This window comes from Chelonia mydas, chromosome 15, assembly GCF_015237465.2.
Source record: "Chelonia mydas isolate rCheMyd1 chromosome 15, rCheMyd1.pri.v2, whole genome shotgun sequence".
Classification (NCBI taxonomy): Eukaryota; Metazoa; Chordata; order Testudines; family Cheloniidae; genus Chelonia; species Chelonia mydas.
Genome location: NC_057856.1, coordinates 30,519,699 through 30,533,695, shown reverse-complemented (window position 1 = coordinate 30,533,695; position 13,997 = coordinate 30,519,699). Strand labels below are relative to the sequence as shown.

The following is a 13,997-nucleotide window of genomic DNA, read 5'->3' as shown; positions in this document are numbered from 1 at the left end:
CATTGGGGAGGTTTCTCAGGTCCAGGATATTTCTGGTCAGAGAGAGAGAGAGAGAGACAATGGCCAGTAGCCTTGAGGGCACTCCCCTGGGATGTGAGAGGCCCAGTGAAAGTCCTGACTCTGAAGCAGGAGCACTCGCTCTCTGGTTTTTATAGGAACGTGGAACAAAAACAAATATGGAAACTTAAATTTTTTTTTCACAAAGCCAAATTCTTGTTTTCCAGCCGGTCCTATTCAGGAGCCACATTAGCTTCAAAACGTCTCAGGGAAGTTCAGGGTCTGTGCATTCCATACATCACATGATGACCCCTAAATTTCCTGTTTAGACCTCCATGACACTACATGGGAAGGGTCCACCTCGGCTGGGCAGGTAATTTCGTCTGAGGGGTATTCCTCTGCTAATGCACAGCTGACAAACTCTCCACCTGCAGCATATTTCTAAAACCAGAGGAAGTGTCATTTCAAAGGTTCATGCCCAGGAGAACACTCTTGTCACCTGGTGCATCGGAACAAAGCCATGCACACCAAACAGCGCTGTACAGAGCAGTCCAGGGAAAAGCAATACAGGCAAAGCAGGAGGTAATGCCCTACCTTCGAACACGGCCCAATTCCAAAGGAGTTGCTCTCAGCCATCTGGTGCAAGTGCAGCATCGTCCTGAAAGCAGTTATGAAAAATGAAAATTAAACCACATCTCAGTGCTACCTGATAGGTCTTATTGCTCTCCAGAGGGAGCAGGATCTGGTGCATGAAAATGTGACCCAATGCAATGGCACTGAGTAGTGTTCAAAGCCACTAAAGGAGCTTGGATAATCCAATTGCTCCGCTGAGAGAGAGAGAGCATGTCGCTCTCGAGGGAGGAGGGCATATTAAACTCATGTTTTCAGGTGTGTTTTCTAAAGGCTCGTGCTATTGGAAATGCTTCTCTGTGCCCCTTTCGAGATCATCAAGCCCAAAGGATTGGGCTTCACTGGCCAGCAGTTTCAACTCCTTTCACCAAAACAAATTCTCTCCAATTCCCGTCTTTGTTTCCTGATTTCTGAGTGCTAGTTCCCCCCTTGCAGTCCATCCTGCATGCACAAGATGTACAAACATACTTGACACTTCCTTTCCCTCCCTTTGATAAGTAACTCATTGGGTTTGGAGGCGAGGTGATTAATAAAGGCTCCTAGCCATGTACGGGTTTATACCTCCAGTCCTGCAATTACCAACTCCACAATACAAATCACACGCTAGTGAGCTATTCTGTTGTAGTGTGAATTCACTACCATGCTGTACGGTATCGCACAGGGTCAGCATTGCAGTCACAACCCAGCTTTGCAGATACGAACCAGGGTGCCCACATGGTTCTGTGAAAGGGAGATGGGGAATTCCAGGAACCACATGGGCCAACTAAAGCAAACAGAGCTCAGGCCTCCTGGGTTCCAGGGCATTCGTTCCTTGGTGTGTATGGAGCGCTGCAGGTACGAGGGGAGATGTCCCTGCCAGCGGAGTTAACAGTCAGTGGGACTATTTCTGTAGCAGAGGGCGAATTAACTTGGGTCGGGTGCAGCCCAGAGTTATTAGGTGGGAGGTGAAATCATTCAGATAAAATGAAAAGTGACCCAAACTGGCATCCAGAATTCAATTATTTGTGTGTGTGTTAAACTGTTAACTGAATTTTTTGGGAATTATTTTTCATTTTCTTCTGATTCGCCCAATCGTGGTTTTAGCCAAGATGCAAAAGTGCCAGAAGACTCCTGCCCGAACCTGTTCTCTGAAGATTTCTCCCTCAATTGCACACTCGAATCTCTGAAAGTGATCACTCCACACCCCGGAACCTTTGACGTTTGCCCACTTCCCCTAAGAAGACACCCGAAAACAAACTCCCTATAATACAATGCCCTGATTTCTGTTGCTTATGTGTCTTTGTTGTCCAATCTCATTCTATCAGACAACAGATTAACAAACAGGCCAAAACTAAAATCAAATGCTGTGTCGGGAAATCATTTCATACGTATTCTGCTCCCTCTGCTGGGGAAATCAGAGTCCCTCAGTACGGTTCCAGAGCCTAATTCCCATCCCCTGACTATATCATGTTGATTTGTCTGATCCTACATTTCTTGTTTAAAGTCTCCCTTATTAGCCCATAACAATACATCTACCTCTAACAATAGCCTGGTCAAGGGCAATCCTGTCAAAAGACCTTTACAACAAAGCCTCTGCCAGACAGATTTTTTTTTTCACCTTCTTTATCAGCACAGAAGTGTTGTGCTTAGTGCAAGCTACCCAGGATGATCTGCACTATACGTTCCAAGAGTCTCTGTTCTGTATTCATCCCTCATCACAGAGAACTGGAAAACACTGTTCACAAAGCAGCTCTTGAGTATAAATAGTGGGGGGAACAGGGGAGCCTGGAAGCAGATCCCAATGGTCTAACAGTTATTGAACAGAAGGCTATGCAGATCTGCCAACTGTGTCCATTAGCAACTCTGTGACTGAGGAGAAACATCTCAGAATCGCTGGCTTGACTCTTCTGAAGCCTGTACACATTTTGTGCCATGGAAGCGCCTATCGACCTAGCTGGCTATATTCTCGATTTACACCCGTGTACACAAGAGGAGAATAAGACCCACTCTCTCACTGGTGTAACACTCCTTTGACCCATATTTCTAAGTGCGTCACTTTTATCTAGCATCTCTCTCCACACACACACACACAGCTCCCTGCTGAAACCTCATCACGTCTAGCTGCTGAAGAGTCTAATGTATCCACCCTTCTGTCCAGGGGATACATCTCATTATTGAAATGGACTCTTTGTAATAATAAAGGGACATGGAAACCACAGTGCCCATCACCCAGCCGAGAACTGGTACCTTCAAAGGCACTGGGTCATGGTACAGCTGACTACTAATGAATGTCGGAGGAGCAAGTGAGGGGAAATGTGCTGTAAGAAATATTGATCGGGTGGAAGATCTCAGTCTAGTGTGCTGAGGTTTGCAGTGGTGAGGTTATATTCACAGACAGTACTGCACCTCCACAAGGGATGACCCAAGTGACCAGCACACTGAAATGCTGTGGTTTGTAGCCTTTTTTTACAACTTATACCTGAAAACCATTCTCTGGGTGTAATCAGAGGGGCTTGCACAATTGGCTAGAAGAGTCTAAATGGACCTATGCAGTGAAGATCTCCTCCTGACCTGCTATACTGCAAGATCGTAACTTCTGTACATTGTTACTCAACCGGCAGCTACTGGTTAGAGAACATGAGTTCGGCCTCTGTCTCCCACAGCCATGGAAGGATTTTCCTGACATTCCCTGAAGAATGGCTCCTGGACTCAACCTGTGGAATATTCCTGCAGGAGCTGGGAGGAAAGAACTGAACTGCTTTTCATTCCTCTCTCTGGAAAGGGACTGACTGTAAGAGAGAGCTGAACACACACATCACTGCCCCACAATGGCAAAGAAATCGCCCTCTTCATTGGGATTCAGCTGCCAGCGCAGGAGAAAGGGAGTCCTTCGGGTTAGTCTGACCTCTGGACCCCAGCGCTCCTTGAGGAGCTAGCAGACCTCAGCCCTGACAGGACCCCAGCCCAGGGTCTCCTCCAGCAGTGCCTCTCTCACACAGGTTTATTACCCCGCACAAGACACAGCAACAGATTATTAGCACCAAGATCCTGATGTCCCTTGGCTGGTGTTTTTCACCACATAATAGGAACTGTTTGCCAGGAAGTGCTAACAGAGCCTATTTATTTAGAGAGGCTCATCTTTCCCTGACTGGTAACCCAGCTAGAGAGACCAATAGCTCTCAGCACAAACAGAAACAGACAGGAGAGAGATTGCTAGAATCCCCCGTAGTCCATATGTGTTTCTCACAGGCTCCATTCTTGCCTGGAAGCCTCTGAACAGAGCCTAGTATCCCGCCCTACAGTCCCCTCCAATGCAAGAATTAACTAGCCCTTTCCTTGCCTGCTGTCCTCTCCCACCCATCACTGCCTCCTCCTCGCCCCTCGCTTTGCTGCTGCGCATTCTCTGGCAGCCCCCGTGCATTCCTGTGGGTTCGTGATCGATCCCGTCCTCAGCAAACCTCCTCCAGGGACTTACTTGGGTGCACTCAGGATCGTAGAAATGTGGGGCTAGAGGGGACCTCAAGAGGTCATCTAGTCCAGTCGCCTGCACTGAAGCAGGACCAAGTATTATCTAGCCCATCCCTGTCCAACCTTTCTTAAAAACCTCCAGTAACGGGGATTCCACAACCTCCTTTGGAAGCCCGTTCCAGAGCTTGACTACCCTTACAGCTAGAAAGTGTGTCCTAAAATCAAACCTCCATCTCCCTGGCTGCACGCGATGACCTTGCTGAGGTTGGTCCCATTGCTGTAGGGAACCGTTTGTCCCTTAGTCTGTCTTCATGAACCCGTCCCCTGGGGAGGGTGGATATTAACATGTCTCACTCCCTCACCCCCATCCAATCTTGTTAGACCAGTCTGTGCTGGATGCGTCACTTCGAGTGGGCCCATCACCATGGCATCTAGCCATGAGTGCATGGCAGAAAGCTATTGCACACAGACACACCGGATTTCGTCCCACACATATGGCCTCAGCTATACCTGTGAGCCATGTCCAGGCCTGCCAGCATCTGGGAAAAGACATTGAAGTTGCTCTCTCCTTCTGGTTGCTGTGCGACACGGACCCTTTCCAACAGCATCGTCTGGCAGAGGAAAGAAAGAGAAGGTCAGCACCCACTCCCCAGCCTGCTATCCCCGCCCAGGGCCAGCCGAGCCCAGAGGCTGTGAAACCCAGACTGGCTGGGAATAGCCAAATGACCATCGTACATTGTGACGGCAGGGGTGCTTTATGCCAAACACCCATCACTGGCCAGATCAGAGTCACCGAGGAGTGAGCCAGACCCACCGACCTGGGGATAGGATGATGCCACCTGGATTTTTTACATATTTTGTATTTGGACAAAAGATTAAAGCTTTTGAAAATGGATTATTTGAGAGACCAAACTTTTCTCTGGGTTACACCAGCCCAACACCCCTGCGAAGTAACTGGTGTAACTGAGAGGAGGATTTAGCCCAAGGCATGAAGGGGTAAAACTTTCAATAGCATGTAAGGGACTTTCAGTGGAACTTGGGCTTTACATCACCTAGGCGCTGTTGAAAACGCTAACGACCACTCAAATGATACTTTCCTTTGTATCCCAGGGACAGGCAAACCATTCCAGGACTGGAAATGAGCCTGAACCAAACTCTTTGATCTTTATTATTTTTTATGGCTGAGTGCTCCTGCCTTTGCAGCTGGCAGCTGAAGCGCCAACCTACTGCAAAGAGCCAATTCTTGTGATGGTTTCCCCGTAGAGCTGCAGATGATTATCCGCTATGCAGTGCCAGAGAGCGGCACATGTTCAGATGGCTTGGACACATCTCCCCACACATTCAGTGCTGAGCCGAGCCAAGCCAATCCTGCCAGCAGAGCGGGGGTGGAGCCTGGCAGCTTCGCCATCACTGCTTACTACAAAGACTTGCTCTTGGAAATCGGGGACCCTCCTGGTCAGTGACTCCTTGCTGCTCTCCCCTCTATGCTGGGAACAGCCTTCTCCACTCTGCCGTTAACTTCCCAACTCATCCACAGTTAGCCCTGGCAACCTGACCTGTACACGCAGGAAGCCAAGGGGGGTTATGTTGCTACATGGACACCTTGGTGAGTTGAAGGGAAAAGACAGACAGAAAAGCCTCCATCACCTGGAGTGTCTCTCCGTGCACACAATAACTGGCCTTTTTCAAATTCAGGGAACTTAATCTCGGAAGAAGAACTGATGCAGCGGGTTTCCGGGAGCATTAGAAATGGAATTCGTGAGAGAGCCAAAATCAGCCTTAAGCTGCACCAGGGGTGTCTCTTCTAGTCTTCCCCGCCCCAGGCAGCTGCAGGGCTGGTTCCCTTCTTGCGGCTCAGCAGAGGGGCCCAGCCAGTGCACTCACGGGAATGTTCCAGCCCCGAGGCAAGGTCTGCTAGCTCTGCGGCAGGGCCAGAGCCGTAGGAAGCATGTGCCAGTGACATGCAGGGAGTATTTGCTGCTTGATTCTTGGTCCCTGGGATTCCCACCCAAGCAGCTCAGCTCCTGAGAACAAGGGCAGAGCTTTGCTTCCCTTAACGGCAGTGATAATGAAAGCAGATAGAGGCTTCTGTTTAATTTCACGGTCAACATGTACGGTGCTGCTAATTAAATGCCAAATTATAGATTTACTTATGCATATTTCACACCAGTCCCACTCTGCTTGTCTCCCCAAGACGAGGTGGCTGGTTACTGGCTGCTGTGGGGCCCAGCGGCGTCACTGAAAAGCTCCTGCTTAGCAGGAATTTGGATGACCTAAGTCTAATGCTGGACAGATGAGAGACGGGGGACACATGCAGGGCCGCAGCGGCCATTGTCCCTCCTGGCAGCAAATAGGTAGAGCCATTTTCCATTAAATACACAGAAACCAGCTGCCAGTCAGCGCTCAGGCCGCCGCCGCCACCCCAGGTTCTGAGGTGCTTTGGCTTGTCGCAGAGCAGCGGAGAATCCAGAGCCGCGGACAGCGGGTGCAGATGTTACTTGTTGCCCATTAACTGAATGTTCCACCAGGACACTCCTTGTGGCCGGGGTGGCCTTGCTTTCAGATCCATTTTTTAATCAGCTTATTTTCTCCAGGGTTCGTATTCCACAGGACAATGCAAACGCTTTCTGGTTTGTTAACCGGGTCTGGCAACACTCCCTCGGCATCGCCGGGCACTAAGCACTGGACTCAAAGCAGGGACTCGAGTTCTAACCATGGTCCTAGTGGCCTTGGGCAGGCTGCTCCCCTCTGCCTTGGCCTCCAGACAATGCTGACCCGCCATGCAGGGGTTTGCCAGGGTTAAGCAGCTGACACCAGAAGAGTGCTCTGCAAGGACTCAGTCGGATGATGGCTGTACCAACCATGGAGTGAAGGGGTCTGCATGAAAAGCAGCTGACCACCGCTCTGCCATGCACATGGTCCAGGAATAGCCCCCAGAATTCTCACACCCCGTTAGACCACAAGTAAGGGAGAAGTTTTATAGAGATGCTTTACTGGGCAGCACTTGCATTCCCCTTTACCTCCTATAAACCTCCACCCATTCATGCCCCCAGCAGGAAACTCCGTGCATTTCCACAACTGCTGGACAGCTGGGTGACCACGGGGATTACTGTGTGGTGCTGCCAGAGAGGACCAACCCTGCACCTGGCATACAAGGACATCAAAGAATTGCAGTAGGTCTCCTTTGGTCACTTGAGCTCTCCCACCTTGCCAGTGGAAGAGCCTGGCACTGTGCAGCACTTGACCTGGGTGCGTGGCAGGGACACGCAGCGTTACCTGGAGGTGAGCAGCTGTTATTCGGCCTGTGGCGTTGAAATCCAGCGACATGACCATGGAGAAGCGAGTGGAAGTGCTGTTGTGACAGGTGGTCACTGTCCCAAAGGCTTTGAGGATTGTGAACATGGCCTGAATCTTCTCCACTGCAAAAATCAACACAAACAATCTGGTCTGCAACAAGCTGACTGTAACATGCTTGCCTTGTTCGAACCCCAGCTCTCCATCTCCCTGGGCCCCAGTGCGACAGCTATACATGGCTGCTGCTATCCCAAAAGCATTCATGTTCTTCACTGAAAATCAGACCCTCCTCCAAGTCACAACTCCCAAGGCCATCTCTTTGGGTCCTGCACTGATGGGCCCGCAAGGCACAGACTCTCTTAGCAGGGAAGACTGTGATGACACAGTGGAGGTTGCTGGCTCATCATTCTGTTTATCCCTTAGGAAGGCCTTCATTTTTGCATGCCAGGCCATTGGATAAACCTAGATCAGAAAATGTTTAATTTATTTATTTATTTGATTTTAAAAAGTCATCTGTAGCACCATCCAGACTGTGGTCTCCTGCCCCAGCAATCAAACAATACAATGTAAATGTAGACCAGGGACTATCCATAAATGGAGACATCTCAATCCACACCCTCCTCCACAGCCTTACCAGAGGGAGGGGAAGAGATGCTGGAAAGCCTAGCAAACCCAGGCTCTGTGGAAACGGGGTGTGGGAGCAAATTCTAAAATCATTCCAAAATGTTACTGCACCTGGAGCATTGGAGACAGGCACATTACACATGTAGAAGGGATAAATTAATACATATTCTTCCTTTCCCCTTTGTGCAAAAAAAAAATTTAAAAAAAAAAATGCAACCACACAGTGTCAGATTCCACAGCCATCACACTGCAGCTGCATCGACTTCACAGTCAACGGCCAGGAGAGCACCCAGAACCTCATGTATCAGAAGCACAGGCTCCGAGAACCTCTGTTCGTCAGAATGGTGCTAGGACTTCGCCCGAACAGGAACACAAAGGTTGGGGGATTCCACTCGCATAACTGGAGAGGACTGTCCGGCCCTTTTCATTCCTATCTGTGATCAGTTCTGTGCACACATGGGAGAAGTTCCCCATAAACATCCACACAGAGCCACCTCCTTGCCCTCCTCCATATCCTTCCTTGACACGCTCCTCTGCCCTGAAGTCTATAAAACCTTGGCGTTTACAGACCCATGTGGTTCTCACTGAAGTAATAAACTTGGTGATTGGTTCAGAATAACTAAGTGTCCTGATCTGGGAAATATTGTCCAAGGTAAAAGTAGACCTGAAAAAGAACCTAGTATTAACACTAATGAGCTACTGCTCCCAGGACTCAATACAAAGGAATTATCCTTATTACATTCCATTCACATAGTGGCTGTCACATTTATCCAGTTGGAAAATATAGTTTGTTAGATTTCAGCTTTAACAAAATATCATCAGCACCTTGGTAAATTCATAAAACTGGCCTGTACTCACTCTTGCAGTATGCTGAGCCCACTGCTTGCAATGCTGAGCCAAACTAAAATTAATTATAACAATCTGTATTATGGCAGCACCCAGCAGCCCCAGTTAGAGACCAGGCTCCACTGTACAAACACAGGAGAGGCCCCTGCCCCCAACAGCTTACACAGAAATGTAGAAATGTCGGGCTGAAAGGGTCCTCCAGAGCTCATCAAGTCCAGGCCCTGGCACTGAGGCAGGATTGAGTAAATAGACCATCCCTGGCAGGGGTTTGTCCAACGTGTCTTTAAAAATCTCCAGTGATGGGAATTCCACAGCCTCCTATGGAAGCCTGTTCCAGAGCTTAACTACTCGTACAGCTAGGAAGTTTTTTCTACTAGCTAACCTCAATCTCCCTGGCTGCAGATTAAGCCCATGACTTCTTGTCCTACCTTCAGTGGACAGGGAGAACAATTGATCACTCTCCTCTGTATAATATCCCTTAACACATGTGAAGACTGTTCTCAGGTACCCCTTGCCCAGCCTTCCCCCATAACTCAGGGTTTCTAAATCTGGTATCATTTTTGTTGCTCTCCTCTGAACTCTCTCCAATTTGTCCAAATCTTTCCTAGAGTGTGGCACCCAGACCTGGACACAGTACTCCAGCGGAGACCTCACCAGTGCCGAGCAGAGTGGGACAGTTACCTCCTCTGTCTTACATACAACACTCCTGCTAATACACTCCAGAATGATCTTAGCTTTTTTCACAGCTGCATCACATTGCCGACTCATATCCAGACCCCAGAGCCTTTTCAGCGGTGCTACCCTCTAGCCAGTAATTCCCCATTTTGTAACATTTGTGCATTTGATTTTTCCTTCCTACATGAAGTACTTTGCACTTGTCTTTATTGAATTTCATCTTGATTTCAGACCAGTTCTCTAAGTGGTCAATGTATGTATTGGACAAGACACAACAGGTAGACAGACAGATGGGGAGCACAAGTGCAGAGTGTCGTCTCATTGTTCTCCCCCAGCCATTCGTCTGTCACCACCAGTTGTCTCTTGACTTGCACTTGGATTGGAAGCTGTTTGGGGCAGGGACTGTCTCTTTGTTCTGTGTTTGTACAGCGCCTAGCACAGTGGAGTCTTGGTCCATCAGTGGGCTCCCTAGGTGCAACTGCAATACCCAGAACAATAATCTGCAGACATAGCCACCCGCTGGCAGTCTCCCCAGCTGTACCTGAGACTCTGTTGTCCACGCTGCGGGCGGCGCCCACCAGGTATTCCAGAGCACTCTGGCAGCAGGTTGTTTTCCCGGCACCGCTTCTCCCCAGGGGCACAATTGCCTGGTCCTGCCGGTGCATGAGCAGGTTCCAGTAGGCTCTCTGTGCCACGGAGCTGATGTGAGGGGGCATGCTGTCTCGCTTCCCTTTGAACACCTAGAGACAGGAGGGCCGCGTGAAGGAGCTGCTCTAATGATCTCGCTGAACACGGAGTCGCCCGGTGGGGTTCTCAGACATGAAAGACTTTGAAGGTTTAACGTCAAGCCTGTCTGTTTCCATTCAGGCTGTGCTTTGTAACCCCACTGGGCTTCCCAGCAGCAGGCCCTTTCACCCTCCTTCCCTGAAGCACCCCCCGCATTGCCTTGAGCCTGGCTGACGCTCGGACTGAAGGGACGGACAGTTCCAGGTCACAGGATCGGAGCATGCAAGCAGAGAGAGCCCACTGTTAATGAGCCCATTTGTTAATGAGCAGCTGTGCCGTTAACGGGATTCCTCCCCTCTCTGCCCCTTCACGTCACCCACTGGCCCAATTTCCTAGAGCTCTGAGAAACTCAATTCCTGTTTTGCAGAATTTCACAGTTTCCTCTCCCTTTTCAGCACACACCTCTCCAAAATACATCGCTTTCTTTGCAATTCTAGCAAAACAGCTCTTGTCTCACTCAAACCAGGCAAGCACACTCGTCTAATGAGAACCACCATCTGAAAGGTGAAAGAAAAGGCCGGCCTCACTCAGCTTTTGCTTCGAAATGGGTCCGCTTTTATCTGAAAAGTTCATGTGAATTGGGCTTAGTTTCAAGTGCCTGATGCAAGACAACCTCCCCCCTTGATTTTTCATGCAGCTTTGCATTTCACGACGGACACGTCTCACCCCCACTCAGTTTGCTCTGCCCTGCCGTACAGAAGGACCCAGGTTCTGATCCCACCACAAGAAGAGAGGAGGCTCAGGTGTGTAAATCCCATGTGGGCTGATCAGAAAATGGAGCCCTGTGTGCTGTTGTCAGCCGATACAGGAGCTCCTATACGAGCTGAGCACAGCTCCCGCACACTCTGCTTCCCAGCCCCTTCTCTGTTGTTAGGATGGGTCCATGGCACCACCTACTGGACACTGATGGAATCCACGGAATTCTCCTCGGAAAGGCCGCCAGGGAACAGGACATTCACAGAAGATCACTTTCCAAAGTAAACAAATAAAACCCTCTACAGCGCTTCTAAAATAGCTCCCTGTGAAATACGTGCCATAAACTGAGCATTCAATGGTGTGAGATTTGCAGCCATCTTAAATCCAAGCCAGGGAACCCATCTACCACATCACACCATCACGTAGCCTCTGTATGAGACATGTCCCAGGGCCAGCCCACCACTTACCTTTCCTGAGTAGCTCGTAGTGGCCCAGCTGGGCTTGAGTGCAATCAGGCTGGGCCCTGCGTACGTGTTGCAGAGCTGGGACTGGTACCGGTGCTGGAGTGTGTTAATGACGCTTGATTCATTCAGACTGAGAAGTGCAGCAAGATCTTCCGTGTAATCCAGTTTGGAGGGATTGGTCTACAAAAGATAATGCGTGATAATGAGTCTCTGTGCTGGAGAGACTCATTTCCTTCCTCGCAGTGCACAGCTGAGAACACTGATAACCTGGGAAACCTAACATTTCTCCAGCTCAATCCAGAGTTTCCTGTGATCACCCTTGGAATGGGGGGAGGGTGCCCAGTTAGAGACCTCACAAGATGTGACTCCCTGGGGCAGAGGTCAGTTTTGGTGCTGCTAAATTAATATATATATATGGACATACCATCCAAAATGTGCTAGACACTTTCCAAACCAATCGGAGGCCCTTCCCCAAGAGCTCACATTTTAATAGGGTTGAGTACAGTACAATTAACTGCGAGCAGGAACCAAAATCATTGTAGAGCTCGGTAGCGTCTTGCAAAGTAGGTCCATGAACGGAGGGGACGGGGCTGCAGCAGGTCAGGAGCCATGTGGCAGCCAGAGCATTACTCCACCCCTGCTATTGCAAACTGCAGCCTGACGTGCAACAGATTCCAAGCACTGCCGCCAGTCGCAAAGGAGAGCCAATTACTGAGCAGCCCAAAAGTCTCGTAAACACAAGGAGAATCTCCAGCCACCAGACAGGACATCCACTAGGGATGGGGGCCCGCGTATATCAGCATAAGCTGGTGCAGTTCCATTGACTTCAGCAGAGCTGCCCCCACCTCACAGTGAGGTTTGCCTTGGGGCAGAGAGACCATTTCAGCTGGGATGCAGGAAGGGGCTTTCCCAGCAGGTTTGACAGCATCCGTGGGGTTTTATTTCTGGGTACTCACCCGGTGAACGTCCTCCTCGTCCACCTCAGTGACAGTGTTGTCAGCTTCTAAGCGAATCCTCACTCTCCCAGCTGGCAGTTCCGGGGTCCCCACATCTGGCTTCAGCACGGTAGCTGCAAGGGAAGCCCAAAGATGAGTTCTTCCCTAAATAAGGGGCAGCTAATTACAGAGGTAGCTGAACAGGCCTGCCCAAGGTGTGGTTCTTGTTCAGAGAACTACAGAGGGGCTGATTCTGGTCTCACCCCAGGACTGTGCACTCGGGAACTTCTTGTGCGCACCGGCAGGGTCTCCACAGTCCAAGCAGCGCCCCGTGCTTTAGAACTCACACCCCTGTCGTGCGCACAGCCCGAAGGGCTCTGCCGACACTGCAAGTGTAGACATAATGGCAGCACGGGCAGGCGTGCGCATTTGTTCTAGCCAGCACAGGTAACAGTGTGTGTAGAGGTGGCAGAGCAGGCTGCAGCCCAGGCTAGCACGAGAGTACAGACGAAGGGTCCCTGCCAGCTGGTACTCTGGCTGCTAGTCCATGCCGAAGCCTGTTCTGCCGGTTCAGCACCGCTGTGGTCACCCATGCTAACGAGATTCAAGTTAGCAGAGATAAGTCGCCCCACGTTGCAGCCACACCTCCACTCGCAGAGGAGACGTTATGTACACACGCTGCCAGAGCGAGGTAAAGGGGCCGCAGTACAAACGAGAGATTCAGACTGGTTTCTAAAACCAACTCTGAGAGTTAACAACAGTGTCCACAGAAAAAGCATCATGGGAAATACCTTAGAGCAGTGTTTCCCAAACTCGGGATGCCAATTGTGCAGGGAAAGCCCCTGGCAGGCCGGGCCGGTTTGTTTACCTGCCGCGTTCGCAGGTTCGGCCGATCGCGGCTCCCACTGGCCGCGGTTCGCTGTGCCCGGCCAATGGGGGCTGCGGGAAGTGGCACGGGCCAAGGGACGTGCTGGCCGCTGCTTCCAACAGCCCCCATTGGCCGGGCCCGCCAGGGGCTTTCCCTGAACAAGCGGTGTCCCAAGTTTGGGAAACACTGCCTTAACGAATACCAAACGCTGCCTGTACTGGAAGAACGTTACAAGGGAGGGCAATACGGGCTCCAGTGTTTGCAAGCCTTCAATGAGCGCGACCAACAGGAAAGAGATCCCACCAGGCATTAGGTTTGCTCTTGTACTTCAAGGGTGATATTTTGCCTCTCCCCACTAGCAGCTGCAGGCTTAGTGGCACTTGCACCTTGCATGGCCCTTTGCATACAATAATCCTGTTTCACACCCTCCTGCCTGTGAGAAAGCCAGACAAGGTTTAACCCATTTCACAGATCAAGAGAAGCAAGTCATCCAAACCTAATGGGTGAGTCTCTGGACAGGCTGAGCTCCCACTAACCCTTCTGGGGCTATGCAAGCTGCAGGCATTTGGCACTTTAGAGACCTGGCCAGCAGGACTTGGCCAAGCCACACAGTGAGTCCTGACGGAGCCCAGCACAGAACCAGAGCCCCGCTCCCAGGCCCCTGCTGTAACTGCCAGACTAGGAGGAGGTCACAGCTCGTAGGAGAGGCTCCTCTCCTGTCTGAGCCTCAGCAAT

At 50.4% G+C, this 13,997-nt stretch overlaps 1 protein-coding gene across 1 annotated transcript in view; it reads right to left on the bottom strand.

Annotated features, from left to right (window-relative positions):
- Positions 1–13,997, bottom strand: part of MYO18B (myosin XVIIIB) — a 197,441-nt gene that overhangs the window by 167,832 nt on the left and 15,612 nt on the right. Inside the window, exons 5-10 of the mRNA XM_037878962.1 lie at positions 12,416–12,528; positions 11,463–11,639; positions 10,055–10,253; positions 7,351–7,493; positions 4,585–4,685; positions 592–655 (exon numbers count right to left, since the gene is read on the bottom strand). Of these exons, the coding sequence (XP_037734890.1) occupies positions 592–655; positions 4,585–4,685; positions 7,351–7,493; positions 10,055–10,253; positions 11,463–11,639; positions 12,416–12,528 (797 nt within the window). The remainder of the gene's footprint in view (positions 1–591; positions 656–4,584; positions 4,686–7,350; positions 7,494–10,054; positions 10,254–11,462; positions 11,640–12,415; positions 12,529–13,997) is intronic.